This window comes from Rhinopithecus bieti, unplaced genomic scaffold, assembly GCF_001698545.2.
Source record: "Rhinopithecus bieti isolate Rb0 unplaced genomic scaffold, ASM169854v2 scaffold_29928, whole genome shotgun sequence".
NCBI lineage: Eukaryota > Metazoa > Chordata > Mammalia > Primates > Cercopithecidae > Rhinopithecus > Rhinopithecus bieti.
The window spans coordinates 2,126,472-2,150,183 of NW_016814053.1; the positions used below are offsets into that span (position 1 = coordinate 2,126,472).

At 35.0% G+C, this 23,712-nt stretch overlaps 1 protein-coding gene across 1 annotated transcript in view; it reads right to left on the bottom strand.

Moving 5' to 3' along the window:
• The window catches only part of MAP4K5 (mitogen-activated protein kinase kinase kinase kinase 5), a 112,351-nt gene that overhangs the window by 65,493 nt on the left and 23,146 nt on the right, over window positions 1–23,712 (bottom strand). The window contains 5 exon segments of the mRNA XM_017849464.1: window positions 2,619–2,674; window positions 5,816–5,880; window positions 6,343–6,433; window positions 20,371–20,394; window positions 20,397–20,427. Coding sequence (XP_017704953.1) covers window positions 2,619–2,674; window positions 5,816–5,880; window positions 6,343–6,433; window positions 20,371–20,394; window positions 20,397–20,427 — 267 coding nt within the window.

The following is a 23,712-nucleotide window of genomic DNA, read 5'->3' on the forward strand; positions in this document are numbered from 1 at the left end:
CCGCCCGCCTCGGCCTCCCAAAGTGCTGGGATTACAGGCGTGAGCCACCGCGCCCGGCAACAGAATTTTAAAATTGGAAATAATCTTGGAGGTATTCCCTTCCTAAGCTTCATATTAGGTTTTTATGAAAAAAATTTTTTCTGTATTTTTTATGGGTAAATAGTAGGTATATATTTATGGGGTATTTATTTGGTACAGGCAGGCAATGTGAAATAAGCACATCATGGAGAAAGGGGTATCCATCCCCTCAAACATTTTTTTTTTTTTTTTTTTTGAGACGGAGTCTCGCTCTGTTGCCTAGGCTGGAGTGCAGTGGCTGGATCTCAGCTCACTGCAAGCTCCACCTCCCGGGTTTACGCCATTCTCCTGCCTCAGCCTCCGGAGTAGCTGGGACTACAGGCGCCCGCCACCTCGCCCGGCTAGTTTTTTGTATTTTTTTAGTAGAGACGGGGTTTCACCGTGTTAGCCAGGATGGTCTCGATCTCCTGACCTCGTGATCCGCCCGTCTCGGCCTCCCAAAGTGCTGGGATTACAGGCTTGAGCCACCGCGCCCGGCCTCCCCTCAAACATTTATCCTTTGAGTTACAAGCAATCCAATGACACTCTTTGTTATATTAAAATATAAAATTCAGTTATTACTGACTATAGTCACCCTGTTGTGTTATCAAATACTAGGACTTATTCACTCATTCTTTTTTTTGGTACCCATTAATCATCCCCACTTCCCCCCCCACCATATCAAATCCCTTCTCAGCCTCTGGTAACCATCCTTCTACTTTCTATGTCTATGAGTTAATTGTTTTGATTTTTAGATCCCACAAATAAGTAAGAACATGTGATGTTTGTCTTTCTGTCCCTGGCTTATTTCACTTAACATAAGGATCTCCAGTTCCATCTATGTTCTTGCAAATAAGCCTCATTTTATATACTTACGCATCACATAACAACAGGGATGCATACATTCTGAGAAATGCATTGTTAGGCAATTTTGTTGTACAAGTATCATAGAGGGCACTTGCATAAACATGGATGGTATATACATATAGCCTACTAAACACCTAGGGTGTTATGTATAGCCCTATTGCTCCTAAGCTACAAATCTGTGCAGCACATTACTGTACTGATATCGTAGGAACTGTAACACAATGGCAATTACTGTGTATCTAAACATATCCAAGCATAGAAAAGGTACACTAAAAATACAGTATTAAAACCTTATGGGACCACTGTTGTATATGTAGCCCACTGTTGACCGAAATGTTATGTAGTGCAGCATTGTATTTTGGGAACTAGAACTATATAAATGGTTACGGTCATATACCAGCGCCAGAGTACAAATCGATCTTTGTTTTTTTTTTTTTAATTTTTCACCTCCACTCTGTACTTTGTTTAATACTTAGGGGAACAATGAACTCTGGAAATTAAAATACAAAGAAAATGAATTTGTCAATAATTCTCTACTATGAGTGTATGATTAAGTTTGTATTTTATGTAGATAAAATAAAGTAGGTTTCTATGTTATGCAAATGTTATAGGAATATACACACACATATACACATATATATTATCTCTCTCTCTCTCTACATACAAATACATATATGTCAGATAAATTAATCTGATTTATCTCTAAGATTTGGCAGTCGTTATGTCTTTTAAGGCATGTGGGAACCAACTCTTCAAAACTGACTAGAACTTTTTCCTAGATCAGCCCACTCTCCCATTTTGAAAAATATGAAAGAACAACGCATAGAGTATCAATTTCATTTCTAAACACACTACACAATCTAGGAAATTTAGGGATAGAAGCATTAATTAACAATTATCAGTTGTAAATTACAAACATACAAACCACAATCACTACTACTTATTCCCTCCTCCTAATTTAAATGCCTTAAAGTATATGAACAAAATTGTTAATTACTAATTTTCTCAGTGAGTAGTCTTTCAGGGCACTGAAAAAAATAAATAATTTGGGAGAAATACCACATACTCTATATCTTTATTGAATATTCATAACCTATTTTAGCATACTTAAAGTTCTCACAGGCCCTGAAGTAAAGAAATCTGTTTAATGCAATGTTAACCAAACTTACAAAAAGAGATTCTGCTATCAATAACACCTGTTAATATCACATAGAACTAGGGTTTTTAGATAATGCCTTGGGTTAATGCTGTGCTAATTTATTTTATTCCAAGAGAAATAGTAAAAGCCCCTATGTCTCATGGAAGAGATTCCTTTTACTGCCATAAACTTGAAAAGAACGCTTAGACAACTTGTTACAATTGAGAGGTCTGGTGATTCATTCTTGAAAACCAATTTACACAACTGAAGGCTAAGTGCTATAAAGCAGAATACCTCACATGACCATGGTGTGCATCAGCATCAAAGTGGAAGTCCACATATGATCACTGTATATGTCGGCATCAGTTTAAATGAATTCATGTGATTCATTCATGAAAGAAAAATAACTAGTTTTACAGAATTATAATATAAGAGATTAACAGAAAAATCATTTTGTTTTACCCTTTCCCTTTCTCTTTAAGACAGACTATCATTTTACAGTTATCAATTGTCAACCTAGAATTGCCTTTCTAACTACATTAAGAAAATACAGTACCTGCAAAGTTTCTCTGCATACATAGGCTATTTGCAATTCTGATAATGGTCCAGTAACTAGAAACAAAAAGAGACCACAATGTTATACATTTAAACCTAACAGATTAAAAACAGTCTACTTAAAAAATGACAAACTAAGCCAGGCGCAGTGGCTCACGCCTCTAATCCCAGCACTTTTGGGAGGTCAAGGCGGGTGGATCATGAGGTCAAGAGATTGAGACCATCCTGGCCAACATGGTGAAACCTTGTCTCTACTAAAAATACAAACATTGGCTGGGCGTGGTGGTGCACACCTGTAGTCCCAGCTACTTGGGAGGCTGAGGTAGGAGAATTGCTTGAACCAGTGAGGTGGGGGTTGCAGTGAGCTGAGATCGCACCACTGCACTCCAGCCTGGCAACAGAACGGGACATAGTCTCGGGAAAAAAAAAAACAAAACAGACGAACTATTATAAAACAACTTCTATTTATACAGTTGGATGACTTCTCTTCTGATTGTGAGGATGTATTATTTTTGTCATCAAGAGACAAAAACGAAAGGTAACACTGAGAATTTTTTCAAATGTACTTTAAAAATGAAAGATTTAACTCCATACAACTTTGGTCTGTGAAAATATTAAGCACTCATGTGCAAAGCATAGTGGTATGCATCATAGGAAGGTCTACAGAAAGCAAACCTGAATAATTTTCAAAATGAAGAAATGCATATAACTAATTAGTTATATAGAGAAACAGAGAACCATAGAGATTGACTGTTCCAATATATTAAAAGGCATCATATACTTTTTTAAAGATCAAGATGCTATTTCTTCAGTATAATTCTTTACCACACCTATCAAAACAGAGAGGCTTGATCTAGTACCTTATCTAAGAATTTAAAAAATAACCATGTCACTTTTGGCAACCAGATCTCTCCCTAATATGAAATATAAAATTCTTATTTCAAGAACTCAACCAGAGGTTTTGTGACTATGCCTTTCAATACCATGAGAGTAATTCTGGGGTAGTATCTGCTGACAGTGCAACCAAATCAGGTAATCATGTGTATTCTTCACCTAGAGAAATATTCTACTGCATATTTTAACCACTGGCTCTCTTTACTCATTCAGGAAAATAAACTTCTGATTCTTAGTAACATGATAAATAGTAGTAAAAGAAGAAAAGTCACTTTATTAACAACATCTAATTATAAGTGTAGATTTTCTTGATTATTATGCTATCTAGTATACTAACTACCAGGATGGGTACTACTTAGGTTCAATTTAATTCAACAAATATCAGGTTTAATAAGACAAAGTCAAACTTTCGTGAAAAAATAAAATTAATGTTTCAAAGCTATTCTTTAAACTTAGAAGTTTCAAAAAAAAGAGCCAGCTATATAGTTTGATTTTATCCATATAGTCTTATGAGTGCTCTCATTTTATAAAAATGTGAATGGATAAAATTACAATTACTGAATAAAAACTTTTCATAGAAAAGACAGCTATTTATTTATTTATGAGACAGTCTTGTTCTCTCGCTCAGGCTGGAGTGCAGTGTCATGATCTTGGCTCACTGCAACCACTGCCTCCCGGGTGCAAGTGATTTCTCCTGCCTCAGCCTCCCAAGTAGCTGGGATTACAGGTGCCTGCCACCACGCCCAGCTAATTTTTGTATTTTTAGTAGATATGGGGTTTTACCATGTTGGCAAGGCTAGTCTCAAACTTCTGACCTCGGCCTCCCAAAGTGCTGGGATTACAGGCATGAGAAGATAGCAATTCTTTATAAAATCACAGAAAAAAATTAAATCCAGTGGCACAGAGAATTTTAAATCCATATGCATAAGAGATAGCCTGAATCATAATAATTTGTGTCTTTGTAACAGTTTTGTGATGTTAAACATTTTTGTTAATAAAGAGGTAGTGATCAGTGTTTAGGCATCAGTCAGAGTTTTTGTTGTTATGGATTATTTGTTGTGACAAAATTAGATAATTATGACATTTTAAAATTGATAATTAAGTACTATATTGATAAGTTTTTATTATAATTTAAAAATTTACTTCTGAGTTTTGCTTTCCCTTTGCTGTGGTAATGACTTAATCAACTGGTAGGTATTCTTTCATTTTGCTATACATTTACATTGTATATTTATACTTATCAGAACATAATTTTTAAAAGCCTAAGTATGACCAAGTATGTTATACATATTCTTTCATGATTCAATTTTTCCATTTAAAAACAAGTCTTAGGGATATATACCCAGGTCAATAATTACGAAGTAACTTCATCTTTTTAAGTGCCGCACAGTATTCCATATTACAAGTTGAAGAGTAGTTTATTTAACCAGTGCTCTATTGATTGACATTTTAAAACTAAGCTCTGTAGTTACAACCTATTATTTGAAATGAAATAGCACTTCTGTTTTTATATCTACTGTGGCTGCATTTGTAAACTGCATGACTAAATTTTGATAAGGTTTCCAATATAAAGATTTCAGCATACAAACTTTAAAAATATTTCACATAATTCTTCAAAACGAATTATAAAGTGAGTAGCTACAATGGGAGTTTTACTATCCCATATCCATGTCAAACAAGGAGAAGAAAAATTATAAGGATCTACGTTTAGTCTCATAAATTCTAGAAATTCAAGAAATTGCCAGCAGCAACAAAACTAATTAAAAGCTAAACAGTAGAGCCAAAACTAAAACTGTCTTAACAGTATTAGAATGTCATGTCAAATTCAGCTCAGAAAACTGCCTAAATTAATGGAATACTAAATAAAATACTCGAAACTTTAAAACAATACATATTAATACAAAAATATTACAGTAACAAGTAAATTGTTTTTCTGGTTAGCAGATTAAATTATTAAGACAAACATGTAACTTCCTTTCTGTGAGTTACCCTTTGCATTTCAATTTTTTTTTACAAGGAAATTTAGGAAGTTTCATTTGTAGATAAAACACTTTCCTAGAGATTATATTTAAAGAGTAAAATCTGGATTATATAAATACTTTTGCATTTCTCAGTTCAGGCTCAGGCAAGTTTAATTGACTAACCAATAAAAAATAAATACCAATTTCTGTTATGCAGTGCTCCGGGAACAGAAGAATACAAAATAGTAAGTCTACCTGTTAATATCCGTGGTTAACTGGAAATATCAAACAACAATCATTAAAACCAAAGTCTGTTTAAAATGTAAAGTCAAATTAACAGTACCATGGTAAATATCTTGAAGTGATCCGCCACCACAGTATTCCATACAAATCCACAGTTTTTCCCGACTAATACGAAAAAGAAAGAAAATTTTATTAGCTAGTAATCCCCAATCACTGAAATACTCTAAGGCTCTCACTCTTTAGCACACCAAGGTTCAGGATGGACTGCAAAGTGCAACAGGAAACTGCCATGCAATCTTGCTACAATATACAGAAAAGCACATTAATTTCAGCTTTGTTCCCAACTTAAGTGGTTTAGAATATCATCAGTTTTGTAAGTTAAAACACTTGTAATCACTTATAATGTTTCATTAAAATTGCCAGATAAGGTACAACTGTAAAAATGGGAGTACCATTATTAATATATACTAGGGGAAAACCCTAGAAATAGGAAGATTCTAAAAAATCTAGAACTTTGCAGTGTTTAAAAACATACATATATAGTAGCACTTGCATGGAAGGGAGAGAGTGTAGTAGCAAAGAGTATATAAAATACAGAGAGAGATGATGCTTTTTTTCCCCTCTTACCTAAGGTAACTCCCAAAGTAGGCAACGATGTTACAATGTTTACATTCTTTAACCATAAATATTTCTTGTTGAATCAAAGAAAAATCATCTCCTGGAAAACAAAATAAGTTGTTTATCATGTTACTCAAAATCTCTACATAGGAAAAGAAGGAAGGAAAATTTTATAATAAATATTATAGATGAGGAATTAGGCATTCTTAACACTTCAGTGAAAATGCAAACCGGTAGAATCTTTCCATAAAGTCAGAAGTCTTTAAAATATGCAGAATCTTTGAACCCACAATTTCACTTACAAATTTTTTTTTCTTAAGGAGACATGTACAAAGACAGATGTTTACTACAGTATGGTTTAATAATGCAAGAATGGTTAAATAAATTACAGTACAGTGTGTTGTGACATGAAAATAGGTTTATATTATGTGAAAAAGGAGATTATATATTATTTTAGTATATAGAAAAGTATTTCAAAAGTAACTTTGCTTTCTTCCTTTTGGTCTGTATTTTACAATTAGTCTATCACAGACCCATATAAGTTAATTAGAAAAAGCTACATTAGGCCCGGCACAGTGGCTCATGCCTGTAATTCTAGTACTTTGGGAGGCCAAGGTGGGCAGATCACTTGAGGTCAGGAGTTCGAGACCAGCCTGGCCAACATGGTGAAACCCTGTCTCTACTAAAAACACAGAAATTAGATGGGTGTGGTGGTGGGCACCTGTAATCTTCAAACTTGAAAAGCAACTTCAAGTTTAAAATCAGTGGGCAACATAGTGAGCCTCTCTTCCCCCTACTAAAAAAAAGTTCAGTGGTGTCCAGACAGACTCTGGCTCTAACTCAAAGTCATCTTGGAAAAACATACAATGCCAAGAATGAAAACTCAGCATTTAGGTCTTAGATAAATAAACAAAATCTTCACACAAGTCAGAGATATTTTTTCCCTTTATACTTTCAACTTTTTCAGTTCAAAACCAAAATAGAGCTTTAAATATTTTTGCCATGCCATTAAAAGCTTTTAAAGAACCTATCACTACTGATGTGGTTTAAACATATATTTAGCTTCATACAAAAATTAGCTCAGTGTAGTGGCAGGTGCCTGTGGTCCCAGCTACTTGGGAGGCTAAGGCAGGAGAATTGCTTGAACCTGGGAGGCGGAGGTCGCAGTGAGCAGAGAGCCACCACTGCACTCCAGTCTGGCGACAGAGCAAGGCTCTGCCTCAAAAACAAAACAAAACAAAAATCCACACATATATTTAGTTTAACTATTAATATGCCACATTTATTTATAATCATTAGAGCATTTTTTTTAACAGTCAATTCATGTAAACATTAACTGATAGTTCAGTTACAGAATTTCATGTTAACAATTTTAAAGGGTTAGGAAAGCCAAATAAGGGTACAATCTTCTAACTGAATAAACGTCTGAGAGAAAATCTTTAAAGATAATCTAGCTTTTATTTGTAAACTGGGAAACCGTGTATTATATAAATGGTCACATATACTCTAAACATAAGTGCACAAATGGCAACTTATTACAACTGAAAATGTACTTCTTAAAGGTTTGACAAGAAAAGAGGATCAAAGGAGATAATCCAAAATAGAAGATGATCTCCTGTTACTCATTATCAGCTTAGGCAGAAGCTGTGAGTAAGCCCTGGAGGTAACAGTAGAAAGTCTGCCTACCTAGGTGCAGACGAAAGGCCCTGCTTTCTGTGTTCACTCACGGGAACCAGAATACTTTCTTCTTTTATATCACTCCTCCATCTGAGCCTTTTCCATCATAGCATTATAATTTCTTCTTTACACATGCTGATTTCCCTCAAACGGGCTAAATTCTAGCCCATCTTTCATGTTTGAAAAAATATGAATTATAAAGGAAAGAAGAGTAAAGCAGCACATAATTTTGTTAACATATGTGTATTAGTCCTTTCTCACACTGCTATACAGAACTACCCAAGACTGGGTAATTTATAAAGAAAAGACGTTTAATTGACTTACACACTTCTGCATGGCTCAGGAGGCCTTACAATCATTGCAAAAGGGGAAGCAGGCAAGTCTCACATTGTGGCAGGCAAGAGAGTGTGTGTGTTACAGGAACTGTCAGACACTTACAAAACCATCAGATCTCATGAGAACTCACTATCATGAGAACAGCATGGGGGAAACCACTCCCATGACCCAATCACCTCCCACCAGGTCTCTCCTTCGCCACCTGAGAATTACAATTCAAGATGAGATTTGGGTGGGGACACAAAGCCTAACCATATCAATATGTTATTCTTTGGATTCCCACCTACTCACTTTTAAATGTGCACAGAAGCCTTATATCTGAGCTGTGCTGAAAAATTCTTCAGTTAAGTCTGGGATTTAGAACAGATTTTCTCGAGTAGCTTCACATATGGTGCCTAACTTCTCAATCGTGTATAAATTCTTAAACTGACCTGTAAAAGTCAATAATATGGCTGAATTAATACTACTAGTAACAAACTACTACCTCTTGGTAGTAGTTTTGAGTTCTCAGTTCCACCCACAACTGTGTTCCCAGCAGCAGGTACGTGAGGTTTCTACCAGGGAAGGTGAGGTCTTGGTGAGAGTGAATGACAACTTTTTACAGCTGTAGCTGGAAGCAAGAATTCCCAAGCACAGGTTATTAATAACTCAGATGTCTGAACTCCAGCTTCAGATACATTCTTCATATATCTGCTTCACTATTATATTATTTGAAACTTTAATGCAAAGAGAGTAAAATCTTCTGTGAACTGAAATTATACCACGGAAGAGACTTACATAAAGGTAATATTTTTGTAGTTTATCCTGAGAGGTAGGTAAGCTAAATATGGTTATCATAGATGTAGCTATTCTTTGATGGCCTACATCAGCCTCATAAAAATAATCTGAAATTTGGATAGTTGGTTTTATTCTTTTAATTGGGTGATAAGCCAAAATAATATTACTTTCCACTGAGATGTGGCATAAAATCCACTAGGTTCAGAGAACTTAGGCTTGTAGGTTCCAGCCCTGTTGCTCACCAGCCTAGGCAACATAGAGACTTCGTCTTCACAAAGTAATAAGCTAGGCATGGTGGCACGCACCTGTAGTCCCAGCTACTCAGGAGGCTGAGGTGGCAGGACTGCTTGAGCCCAAGAGTTTGAGGTTGCAGTGAGCTATAATCACACCACTGCACTTCAGACTGGGGAACAGAGTGAGGGCCTGTCTCCAAAAAAAGGGTACTTGCTTAAAGAAGAGAAATTTTATTCTTCACACCCTGGCAATGTAAGGATGAGACTAGTTGAGAACCACAGAGCCCCTTATCTTATCTTCAGTTTTCACTATATACCTATTACTGAATGTCTTGCTAGTACCTTACATTTAATATGTCCTAAAGTACCAATATCTTTTCTTAAAAACCAATATTATTATTATTATGTTATTATTATCATTATTTGAGATACAGTCTCGTTTTGTCACCCAGGCTGGAGTGCAGTGGGGCGATCTTGGCTCACTGCAACCTCCGTCTCCCAGGGTTCAAGTGATTCTTCTGCCTCAGCCTCCCGAGTAGGACTATGGGCACGCACCACCACACCGGGCTAATTTTTGTATTTTTAGTAGAGACGGGTTTCACCATATTGGCCAGGCTGGTCTCAAACTCCTGACCTCGTGATCCGCCTGCCTCAGCCTCCCAAAGTGCTGGGATTACAAGCGTGAGGCCACCGCACCCAACCCAATTTAATATTGCTAAGACGTCAATACTACCCAAAGTGATATAAATAGCTACACAATCCCTGTGAAAAATTCTGGTAACTTTTTTTTTTTGCAGAAATAGAAAAGAATCATTCTAAAATTTGTATAAAATTAAAAGATTCTCCATAGCCAAAACAATTTTGAAAAAGAAGAACAAAGTTGGAAGACTCATGCTTCCTGATTTCAAAACTTACTAAAACCTACCCTAATAGAAACAGCAGGGTACTGGCATAAAGACAGACATATTTAAAACCAATGGAATAGAACAGAGAGCCCAGAAACAAACTCTCATGTAGTACATGGTCAAATGATCTTCAACAAGGGTATCAGGACTACTTGATGGGGAGAGGGCAGTCTCTTCAACAAATGGTGTTGGGGAAACTGGATATCCACATGCAAAAGAATGAAGTTGGACCCCTGCCTTAAACCATACACAAAACTTAAAATGAAATAAAGATATAATTGTAAGACCCCAAACTATCAAACTCCTAGAAGAAATCACAGAAGAAAAGCTTCATGACATTGGATTTGGCAGTTATTTCTTGTATATGACACCAAAAGCACAGGTAACAAAAAACAGATGAGACTACACATGAAATTAAAAAAATTTTTGTTCACCAAAGGACAAAATCAACAGAGTTGAAATGGCAACCTATGGAATAGGAGAAAATATTTTCAAATCCTGTATCTAAGAAGGGTTTAACACCCAGAATATATAAAGAACTCCTAGGACTCAAAAGGACTTCTAGGACAACAAAAAATCAAATAATCTGATTTTAAAAATGGGAAAGGACTTGAGTACACATTTATCCAAAGATGACCTGCAAACAGCCAATAAGCACATGAAAACAGGCTCAACATCAGTAATCAGAGAAAAATAAAACCACAATGAGATATCACTTCACATTCATTAGGATGGCTACAATTAAAAAAAAAAAAAGCAGAAAATAAAACTGGTTAGAGGTGATGTGGAGAAGCTAGAACCCTTGTACATTGTTGTTGATATTGCAAACCAGTGAGACTGCTACAGAAAACAGTGTAACAGTTTCTCAACAAATTAAAGGTGGAATTATCACATGACCCCAATAATCATGGTTTTAGGTTTATATCCAAAAGAACTGAAAATAGGATCTCAAAGAGAGATTTGTACACCCATGTTCATAGCAGCACTATTTCCAATAGCCAAGAGGTAGAGGCAACCCAGTTTGACAGAATGTCTATTGACAGAAGAATGAATAAAACTGTAGTATATGAAAAATATGCAGACTTAAAAAGGAAATCCTGTCACATGCTATAACATAGATGAACCTTGAGAACATTATGCTAAGTGAAATAGGCTACTCAGAAAAGGACAAATACTGTATGATTCCACTTATATAAAGTATCTAAAGGAGCCAAATTCATAGATACCAACAGAATGGTGGTTACCAGCGGCTGTGGGGGGGGCAGCAAAGAGTTGTTGTTGTTTAGTGAATATAGAGTTTTAGTTTTGCAAGATGAAAAATTCTAGAGAACTGTTTCACAACAATGTAAATATACTTAAAACTCCTAAATGATGCGCTTAAAAATGGTAAAGACAGCTGGACATGGTGGCTCACATCTGTAATCTCAGCACTTTTGGAGGCCGAGGCAGGTGGATCACCTGAGGTCAGGCATTTAAGACCAGCTTGGCCAACATGGTGAAACCCTGTCTCTACGAAAAATATAAAAAAATTAGTCGGGTGTAGTGGTGGCAGCCTGTAATCCCAGGTACTCGGGAGGCTAAGACAGGGGAATGGCTTGATCCCGGGAGCTGGAGGTTGCAGTGAGCCGAGATTGTGCCACTGCATGCTAGCCTGAGTGCCAAGAACAAGACTCTTGTCTCAAAAAAATACAAAACAAAAACCAAAAAAACCAAAAATGGTTAAGATGGTAAAGTTTATGTGTTTTTTACTGAAATTTTAAAAATATTAAAATGTGAACATAGCCTAATTTAATCATTTCACTACAGCTGGATGTTTAAATGTATATATATATATAAATCTCTTTCTTTTTTGAGACAGGATTTCATTCTGTTGCCCAGGGTGCAATGCAGTGATGTGAACATGGTTCACTGAAGCCTCGACATCCTGGGCTCAAATAATCCTCCTGCCTCAGTGTCCTGAGTAGCTGGGACTACAGAAGCAGGCTGCCATGGTCTACTAATTTTTAAAAATTTTTGTAGAGACGGGGTCTTACCACGTTGTCCAGGCTGGTCTTAAATTCCTGGGCTCAAAAGATCCTCCCACCTTAGCCTCCCAAAGTGCTGAGACAACAACAGATGTGAACCACCACTCCCAGACCAAAAATAAATAAATAAAAACTTTTAAAACAAGTATTTAAAATAAATATGCAGTAACCTAAAATTTGTATATCATTTACAGCAAAATTACAATGTAAAAATTAGATCTCCTAATATGTGCAATGGCAAATTTTTCCGTACTAGTAAGTACTAGATACCACTTCTGAAGTTTATGAACTAATGTTAAAGTATCAAAACGAAAACTAATTTTAGTGGTAGTTCATTGTACAGTGAATAAATTAGTAGTACTTTTTCAGAAAATCAATTAATCCAATGCTAAATATTCAATCAGCTAATTTTTAAACAATCATGAAATATATAGTGACACAATGGTGGCAATCTTGTGAATATGGTTGTTTTGGTTCATAATAATACTTTTTTTTTTCATTGAGTGTAATGAATGTAGAATGTTAAACAGAAGACATTAGTAAACAACACTAACCTTTATTCATTTTCTGTATCTATTATTTAAAACCAATAAAATGACATTTGGGGCATGTATTTGTGCCTTCATATTAACATTTCCCATTAATTCAGACTTGAAATGTCCAAACAGTGAAGACAGGGTACAAATATTTTACTTTACATAATATTTTTAAAAATCAAGGTTGTTAGATTTTTGAATAGAAATTCTGAAAAGAACATACCACCTAACCAGAATAGATGTCACTTGTCCTATTTGGCCAAACAACCTACCTTGGGATTTCTTTCAAGAACTTTCACAAGGCAAACAAATGGCTGGTTTAAACCTCCGTATACTTCTTGACTTTTTCAGATTTACACTACTTTCTCTGCGTATACTTTCAGGAAACAGGATAAAGTATCCCCTGAAAGTCCAAGGAAAGCTTTAAACATCTATTGAAAGATATTTAAAGATTCCTATATATTTTGAAAACTGTCTACAGAAATACATTTAACTTATTAAAAATACTAAACTATTTTATAAGTATTTCTAATTTGCCATTTTAAAAGACAAGCAAGGGAACAAACCAAAAGGGTATTGCATTAATCATCCTGGGTAGTGATGCATTAAATTCTATCCCTGTAAGCAAGGCTGACAATATTTAACAAACTGTAATTTTCATAAGCTTAAAATATTATTTTGTAGTTTCACTATAAAAGAGGGGTAATGGAAGAAAGACAGAGGGAAGGGAAAGTAGGATTCTGATGGTAAGTTTCCCCACAAACTTTGTTCCTGTTCTGGCTGTTGGCCACCACTAGCTACAGACTTGTTCAGCAAACTGAGCACCTGTAAAATGAGTTAGATGGTAGGCTGAAATTCAGACAAAAGACAGGAAAACACAGTGGCACGAACCATCATATTATCTGCCTGGTCTTACAGGGCACTCTGGATGTCTGACCAAAGAGATGAAAAATGCAACTAAAACTCACAATGGTATCACTGGTGGTATTATTTTCAATGCTAATCACTGGTAAGTCAAACTCTATTTAATGTTACCATTTGTAAGGTGGTGACTTTATTTAGTAAGTTATCTACTATAAAAATGTGAAAGAAATGGTTAAATCGTTCCTGAAAATAACCATTTTGCCTGTATCTACAAAGAGCAACAAGAACATACAGACAAAGGAAGGAATGCTGACTTCATTTTCTTTTACAAATATTTTTGTGGCTAATTAATAAAAGCGATTTTCTGTGCTAACCTATTGTCAACTCTAAGGCTTACTGTAGCATTTTTTGATGGTTAGGAAGACCTTCAAAAGCAATCTGTTTTAGTAAAATTTTGAATACAGCATTATGAAATTAAATTGCCAGGGGCAAGTCAGTAAATACAGTCTAGGACTCTAAAATTACCATAAACTTTAATATCCTATTTTTCACCACAGGGAAAAGCACGTTAAGTTTACAGCTGGCATTTCATTTACTTAAAAAAATTTTTGTTTATGTTTTACTAGACTTTTTTTTTCTAAGTCATATTGGCAAATAATTATCTTTTCATGTCTAAATACAATTTTAAACCAGTTCATCTGTTAAATCAATACGAGAAAACACTTTTGTATTATGCTGGCTTTAGTGCAAGTTTTGAAAGCTGCTGAATACAGTTGAGAATTCATTTTGAAATACAGCAGTCTCCAAAATTATTTGAAGTATCTGAACTGAATGTTGGGAAAATTCATTAGCATACCATCATATTTTAATCTAAAGATTCCCTTAAGTCTGTTCCAAAATGTGAAAATACCATCTACTTTGGCTTTACTGACAATGCTAAAAGTCCACTGATTTTCCACAAAATTCCACGGCAAAAAAAAAAAGACAAATACAGGATGCTGAAGATATGAAGAATTTGTTTTGAAAGAAAATTTAAGACAGTAAGTCCTTCAAACTCTCAGGGATATGAAAGGGGAAAAAAGAGTACAGGTAAATTAAGGCAACAAAATGAAACAGAATGCTGGTAGAGTTAAGGGGGGAAAAGCTGTGTAGAAATAATACTTGTATAGAACTAATAAAAGAACTGGAACCAACAAGGAATAGAAGCAGTATTGGGGGCCAGGTGGGGTGGTTCACGCCTGTAATCCCAGCACTTTGGGAGGCCTAGACGGGCAGATCACTTGAGGCCAGGAGTCCGAGACCAGCCTGGACAACATGGCGAAACTCCGTCTCTACTAAAAATATAAACATTAGCCGGGTGTGGTGGCACGTGCCTGTAATTCCAGCTACTCAAGAGGCTGAGGCATGAGAATCACCTGAACCCAGTTGGTGGAGGTTGCAGTGAGCTCAGATCATGCCACTGTAGTCCTGCCCGGGGCAACAGAGAAAGACCCTGTTTCAAAAAAAAAAAAAAAAAGTAACTGATATGGCAGACTAAAAATTCATTACTTTCCAAAGTAATTAAATAAAAAAATTCAAGAATCTTAAAACAAAGTTTGTTGAAATGGAGAAAAAATCAAAACTGCAGATGAAAAAAGCAGCTCATTGTGTCTCAGGGAGAAAAATCTGTAGAAAATTATTGAGACCAAGTTATATTCTGTTGAGATTACTAATTTTGAAGACAAAGAAAGAAATGCCAGCTTTTGCTACAATCAAGTAGTAACAGCAAGTTACCTACTAGGGGAAAAATATCAGGTAGGCCTTACAGTTCTTTCCAACAATATTCAAGGGAAAAAAATGTCTATAGAGTTTTTTGAGGGTAGAGGGAGAAGAACACGTGATGCAATCATTTTATACCTAGTCAAATTGTCATTCTGATTCAAAGGCAACAGAAAGACATCTGCAACATTCTTTTGTAGGAAGAATATTTATTGCAGTGTCCGTTATGTGCTTACACTGTCCCAAGTGGTGAAATATAGCAGTGAGGATAATCACTATTCTCATGGCTCTTACATTCTAGGAGAGAGACAAACACAATATATACATATAAACAAACAAGAAAAGTATCAGGCACTCATGTGTCCTATGCAGCGAACTAAAGTAACAAGGGGATTGGCCTCTCTGGGGATATGATATTTATTTAAGCTGAAGTCTGAATGACCAGGAGCCTTCAGAGCAAAGGTCTTGAAAAACAGCTACCTCAGGCAAAAGAGAAGAATTGTTTTAATCTTGGACTGTTTAAATAAAAAGAAAATAGAGGCATAGTAGAGTAGGGAGAAACATACGCGATGAGCTCAGAGAAGTGGGGAGAGCAGATCATGTAGGGTTTTATAAACAAGGCTAAAAATCTGAGTATTTTTCTAAGTTGATATGAAGGCTTCAGGGAAGTGTTAAGCAGAAGAGTGCGATGATACATGATGTATGTTTTAAAAAGTTCACTCCAGAGGCTTTCTTGAAAACAGATGGTGGGGAATGGGAAGTGTAGGTGAGGAAACAGACACTAGAAGGGTGGAGATGGGTAATAAAGACAAGTAGATGGATTCAGGATATGTTTTGGAGGTAGAGCTGAGGGAACTTGCTGACAGACTGATTCTTGAGCACAAATAAGAGAGAAATTGAGGTTAATGCCTACATTTTTGGATGGGTTAACCGCTTAGCAAAATGGGAAAGAAAAGCAGGTTTGAGAAGAATAATCAACTTATGGATTTAAATTACAATATTCCTAATACTGGAAAATCTTTTTGACAATATGATTTAGCCTATTGATAGCTGATACTAAGTAGGTGAGAATGCAAAGGAAATGGCATAAAAAGACCAATGGTGGGTAGTAAATCTATTAAATAAAAACCTAAATCTAAATAATTGGTCGTGGCATTTATAAATTATAAATATTACATTTCTTAAAAGAAGGTACACATACTAATACATACTCATACCCCAGTGCAATCAGAAAGTTTCTGGGCTAAAATCCCCAAATAAACCAACAAACAGTTGAAAATTGGGGGGATGATGAGGCAAGAAGAATATAAATATGCAAATTTCAAAATCTGTAAACCCAAGAATTCAATAGATGACTGTTTTATTTCTTAAACTGATAAACTAAAACACCCACAAATGTAAGTATATTATTCAAGGTCTTACAAGTCATTCTCTGACAAAACTACAGTATTGTATCTTATAAATTATCAGCGGTAAAAATAAAAGAAACCCCCAGCCATAATTTTTTTTTAAAATTTAAGAAAATATTAAAACAAAACAACAACAGAAGTAAAATTAAAAATCTCTCTAAACAATATAATAGTGGACAGATTCACATATTAAAAAAAAAGAAAGATTCAGATTGAGTTGTAAAACAAAAGTCAAACATAATTTTTTACAAGAGAAACATCAATGACCCAGAAAGGATTAAAGTATAATGATAGGCCCAGGTACACCAGGTCTATCCATTTGTTGTATGCCACATAAATATAAACAAAAAGAAAGGAGGGTTGGCAATATCAATGTTGGATAAAGTTATATTCAAGGTAAAAAAGGTATCGAAGATCATTAAGGGAGTGAATGATTAAAGATGAAAGATACAAGTCACAATAGTAAAGGAAAGACTGAAGCCATTGACCAATATGAGTGACTAATGCATTATACATTTATTCCATTATTCTATCTCCCCCACTGAAATTCAAGTTCCATGAGAACAAGGTCTTTGTCTTTTTGTTCTCTTCTACATTCCTACCTTCTAGAACAGAGCTTGGCATATATTAGGTATTCAATAAATATTTATTAAGAAATGAAAATATAAGGTAAACATGAATTTTATGGGTCAACTGATACACATATAATACATTAAGCAGATGTGCCACAAATGGAAGGAGAAATGGACAAAATCACTCTAGTGGAAGATGATCAACACTTCTGTCAGAACCCATTTATGCCCAGTGTTCCATTATTGGAACGCTAAGCATGTGAGAGTTATTTACATCCTATGGCTCAAGTTCATTGCCAAGGTCTGATTTTTCACACGTGTGCAATTCAAAAAACTGCAAACTCCAGCATAAATGGGTTAACACTTAATGAGTAAACACAACACTGGAAGCACTATCCTACAATGTGAAAGTCCAGGCCAAAATAACATTCTATATGATATATCTGTACAGTTGCAAAAACAATGAAAAACATTTGAAAACTGACAGAAAAATATGAATTCTGTAAGACTGCCAGAGACAAAATATAACCAATAAAATCAATGTCTGAAGCAAATATCTATAATAACCAGTTAGGCAGTGTAAGAGGGAAAAAGGAAGCCACCCCAATAGCGAGTAATACCGTAAATATGAAGATGTGGCAAAAACTTTCCTAAAGACCTGAATAAGAAAAAACCTTTACATTGTCAAAATGCCAAATATCCCACATCAATCTATGTGCCTTTTTTCTCCTTGATAAAAATGATTTTGAAGTTCTCCTGAAGAAAAAAATTTTACAAACAGAAAGGAAATATCTGAAAAATAAAAGGAATGAAGACTATAACATGCAACAAAAGTTATAGTAATCAAGACCAGGATAGTATTGAAGTAGGAATAGAAAAAAGAAAATCACTGGAACAGAACACAAAATCTATGCTTATATGGAAATTTAGTTTATGACAACCAAGGCACTTCAAATCTGTGGATAAGAGACTGAATCTATAGTAATGGCTTTGGGAAAGCAGCCATTTGAAAAAATATATAGAGAGATTTCTCTTTCATCCCTTAGAACGAACTCGTTCCTAATTGAGCAAATATTTAAATTTTGGAAGAAAAAAAGGAAAAACTGGAAGAAATTACAGTTTAAAATTGTTATAGTTATCTAGGAGAAAAGGCCTAAGTACAGGGAAATGGGGAATAGAGAAAGGAGGACTGACAAATTTGTCTGAGAGAAAAAAGAAGACTTCCACATGGAAAAAAAAAGTATAAGCAGAGTGAAAGAAGACAAATTGTGGGAAGTGTAAAATACACGATAAAGAGTCACTATCCTCAAAGTGCAAACAGCATCTAAAATTCAATAATAAAATACAAATAACCTGATAGGACTGGGGCAAGGCATAAGAATAGGCAACCAACAAAATTTTTAAATAGCCAAATACTAAGATCACTTCATCAATATTTACAGAACTTCTATGTTATTCTTTTTTGGGAGACAAATTGAAATATTACTCAATCTTAATACATGGGTCATGTCTAACATAAAATAATCAGTAGCTTTTACAAAACAAGGCAGTGAGAAATTCTAGCCTTTCAAAGGAGTCTTAACTTATGATCCTTGCATTTAATCCTTACATTTTAAGTAATCATACACATATTTTTCTTTTTTTACTGAATTGCCTTCTTATGTTAGTTCTAATATATGGTTTACTGAGCATTCAGAATTGCAGGATGTAAAAAATATACTCATTAATTCGTTATAATGAACATTAAATTAGGTTGGCAAAAACTGCAATTACTTATGCATCAACCTAATAAAAAATAAGCCATACCCTCAAGTCAAATAAGTGAAACTGTGCTGTAACAAGCCCACTGCACTCGCTTAACACAGAAAAGGGATAAATATCTTCGTTTTCTCTGAGAGCACAGGCCAGTACTTGGACATAACTTGAATAACCATCCTTGAACATAATTTGAATATTTGCTGCAGTGACTTTTCCAGGAGAGGCAAATGCTTGTATAGTTCTGTTATATTCCCTATTTGTGTTAGTGACATTTTGGAGATCATTTTAAACTTACTAGGTGGCATTTAATAAGAGGATCCTAAAAGAGTATTATTATAACAATTTCTATTTGCCAGGAAAAAAAAGACATTGGGACATATCTGAAAGCTTATTTTTAGTGTTCCAGCATATGCTACCTCAGTACTATTATCTCTTTAATGAGTCACATGTATAATGATTCAAATACTGTGTTTCAAAAGCAAAGTCGTTTTAACTGCTCAAACTAAGAAAGTGGCATAACTATGGTCGTAAACTTACACTACATGTCTAAGTTTATGAACCAGCAAATGAACATATCACCAAATATTCACTTACCTGGTCAAAAACTACTATTGCACTCATTAGAAACTTTTAGGATACCAAAATCATAAAACCGTTTCAAGATTACAGTTTTATTTTCAAAGCAAATTATTCAGTGTGTTTTGAAACAAGCAGTCTTCTGACACACAGAAGTGTTAATAAAATAAGTACTAATCTAAAACCAGAATTAACAAACCTAAATCAATCAAAGGGAATAGCTGACAAACAAATGTCATTATACCAAATATTCACCCCCAAAAAATCACTGAATACTTTCCTAACCAAATTCTCATAAAAGCTAAACTTGAGGTTCAAACATTTCACTATCTTCTTAAAAGCAAATTAACAATGTCAATGTGTCTTCCAATTTTGAATGTGGACATGTCAAATTTTATTTGGCAACAAAACTGTCATGTCAAACTCACCTTTAACTAACCACCTCCAGGGGAATTTAATTGAAGATATTCTACTGACCTGATAGAACATATAAAGACTTCTTTTGGGAAGAAGGGAAACAAGGAAAGAAATACGGAAAATAGTTTTAAGACCTATAGTTATGAACTGCATGAGAAAATTGTTCAAAATTGTCTTGAGGGTTTTAATACATACCAGGCTCCAATTTAATGATTTTACTGCAGCCAACTCTCCTGTGTGTACATTTCTGGCCTAAAATAATATGAAAACAAAATCTTGTTAATTAAAAAGCTTGTTAATTACATTAAAATTACTTGGTACTATGTTAATTGCTTATCAACCATACTTTTATCAAAACTAAAAAACAAAATATTTCCAATAAAATGAGCGTACTCATTTTCCCATTAAAGAAAATATAGATATGACACAAAAGTGTTTTAAAATTACCATTAGTCCCACCACTCAAAACAGCTACTGTTTAAAATTTGGTCTACTTCCTCTAAGGCTTTTCTTCAGCCTTGGGTTAATATTTTAATTTTAAAATCTCATGGTTTTATTTATATCAGAAAACATAATCATAGGTCATTAAACTTTTTAAAAAATCATCTGTATCTAACTACCTAGAGAAAAACAGTGAATACTTCAGTGTATACGCATCTCTTTCCTGGTACACATATGTATATGCATGTGCATTATGGAAGATGACCCCATCACAGTCTTTGATGACATGATTGCGAATGCTGCCTGGTTTTCCACTGATAGGATATATAATTTAACCAACCCTCTATTGTTGGACATTTACAATTTTAATATTATTTGCAAGTTATAAAAATAGGGATAAATACATCTTAGCTTTGTTATCTATCCACAGCCTTATTTCCTTCAGTTAAATGCCTAGAAGAGAAACTATTTACTATTTAACAAAAGTTCAACAAACTTACTATAATTAGCACTACAATGAATATCACTACAAATATTTTACCATAGATCAGCTTATAAGGAAGGCAACCTAGACATACAATTGTGAGATCAAAAGGTATGTGGACTTATAATGGGTATGCTGCCATATTGCTCTAAAACACTGTGTAAATTTATATTGTCATCGACCTCGGATGTCAAATCCACGTCTGCCAAGACTTACTGTAGGTAAAAATTAAATGATTATAACATAGTCCATATAATAATCGTCCTTTATTGCTGGACATGAAGGATGTTATATATAGTCTTTTCATTATTTAAGACATACTTGTTTTAAATGGATTCTAAGATATGATATTACTAGGTCAAAGGTTGTGAATATGAACACATACCATCAAATAGTCTAAAAGCATTTTACCACTATATTCTCTTCGTTAATATGAGTGCTAATTTTCATCGTACCCAGTGGTATATCATATGTGGAAATGGAATTTACTAATTTATGACCTTTTTCATTTATTATATTAGATTTGAATATCAACTTTCAAATGGCAGAAAAAACAACAAAAAGACATGATAAAATAGAAAAGTATAGTTATACTAATTTGCCAAATTAAATAAGTCAAATTATCAGAGGAAAGAAGAGAAAAAGGGAAAGGAATAGAAGAATGATAAAGTAGGGAAGAGTGCCTTCAAAGAGATCCTTTTAAAGATGACACACAGAGGGTGAGATAAAGAATAGAATGAGGGAGAGATATACAGACGAAAAGACACAAACAGAAAGAAAAATAAAAGAATCTATTTTTTATTTGTTTTTTGTTGTTTTGAGACAGGTTCTCACTTCTATCACCAAGGATGGAGTGCAGCAGCAGGATCTCGGCTCACTGCAACCTCTGCCTCCTGGGCTCAAGTGATTCTCCCACCTCAGCCTCCCAAGTGGCTGAGACGACAGACACCTGCCACTACACTCAGCTAATTGTTGTATTTTTTGTAGAGTCGGGTTTTGACACGTTGCCCAGGCCGGTCTCAAACTCCTGGGTTCAAGTAATTCGCCCACCTTGGCCTCCTGCAGTGCTGGGATTACAGTGAACCATCAGGCCTGGCAAGAAAAGAATTTTCAACAGCAGAAGTTGCAACTACTTTGTGATAAGTTCACATTTTCTTCATTAAATCTAGTGAACAGGGTAAGAAGGGGTTTCAGGAAGGAAGAGCAGGCATTTTAACTCTTCTCTTTCATAGTTATAGTTACTTCTCTCCTAACCATGAACACATTTACAAAAAGGGGAGCAATGGTCAGCCAGAAGCTTCACACCCTTCCTACCCTCTCCCCTTTCTGCCATTGGACATAAGAATTGTCTGTTAGCCTCAGGTCTTCTTCTAGTTCCTAAAATTTCCCTTGGGTCATAAAAGGATATGTGCATATAGATTTAGCCTGTCCACCTCTCAGCCAATTCACATGCCAGTGAGACTCAGGTATAAAAGAAATATGGCCAGAACAAGCAATGATAATTGACTTCCTGGGAATCTTGTTCCGTAAATCATAAAATGTGTGTTAGAAGACAAATTCCACAATAATGATGACAATTATGTTTGTAATGCTTTACAGTTTGCAGAAACTTTCATATACTTTACTTAATTCTATTTATTTAAATACAAAAAGACTTAGTTTAGTAAAGTTGACTTGCTCAAGGGCATCCTGCTGGCAGGGGTGAGTCAAGAGTTGGAATCCAATTTTGTTGATATTTTCAAAAAACCAGCTCCTGGATTCACTGATTTTTTGAAGGGTTGTTTGTGTCTCTACCTGCTTTAGTTCTGCTCTGATCTTAGTTATTTCTTGCCTTCTGCTAGCTTTTGAATGTGTTTGCTCTTGCTTCTCTAGTTTTTTTAATTGTGATGTTAGGGTGCCAATTTTACAACTTTCCTGCTTTCTCTTGTGGGCATTTAGTGCTGTAAATTTCCCTCTACACACTGCTTTAAATGTGTCCCAGAGACTCCGGTATGTTGTGTCTTTGTTCTCATTGGTTTCAAAGAACATCTTTATTTCTGCCTTCAATTCATTACATACCCAGTAGTCATTCCGGAGGAGGTTGTTCAGTTTCCATGTAGTTGAGCAGTTTTGAGTGAGTTTCTTAATCCTGAGTTCTAGTTTGATTGCACTGTGGTCTGAGAGACAGTTTGTTATAATTTCTGTTCTTTTACATTTGCTGAGGAGTGCTTTACTTCCAACTATGTGGTCAATTTTGGAGTAAGTGCGATGTAGTGCTGAGAAGAATGTATATTCTGTTGATTTGGGGTGGAGAGTTCTGTAGATGTCTATTAGGTCTGCTTGGATGCAGAGCTGAGTTCAGTTCCTGGATATTCTTGTTAACTTTCTGTCTTGATCTGTCTAATGTTGATAGTGGGCTGTTAAAGTATCCCATTATTATTGTGTGGGAGTATAAGTCTCTCTGTAGGTCTCTAAGGACTTGCTTTATGAATGTGGGTGCTCCTGTATTGGGTGCATATATATTTAGGATAGTTAGCTCTTCTTGTTGAATTGATCCCTTTACCATTATGTAATGGCCTTCTTTGTCTCTTTTGATCTTTGATGGTTTAAAGTCTGTTTTATCAGAGACTAGT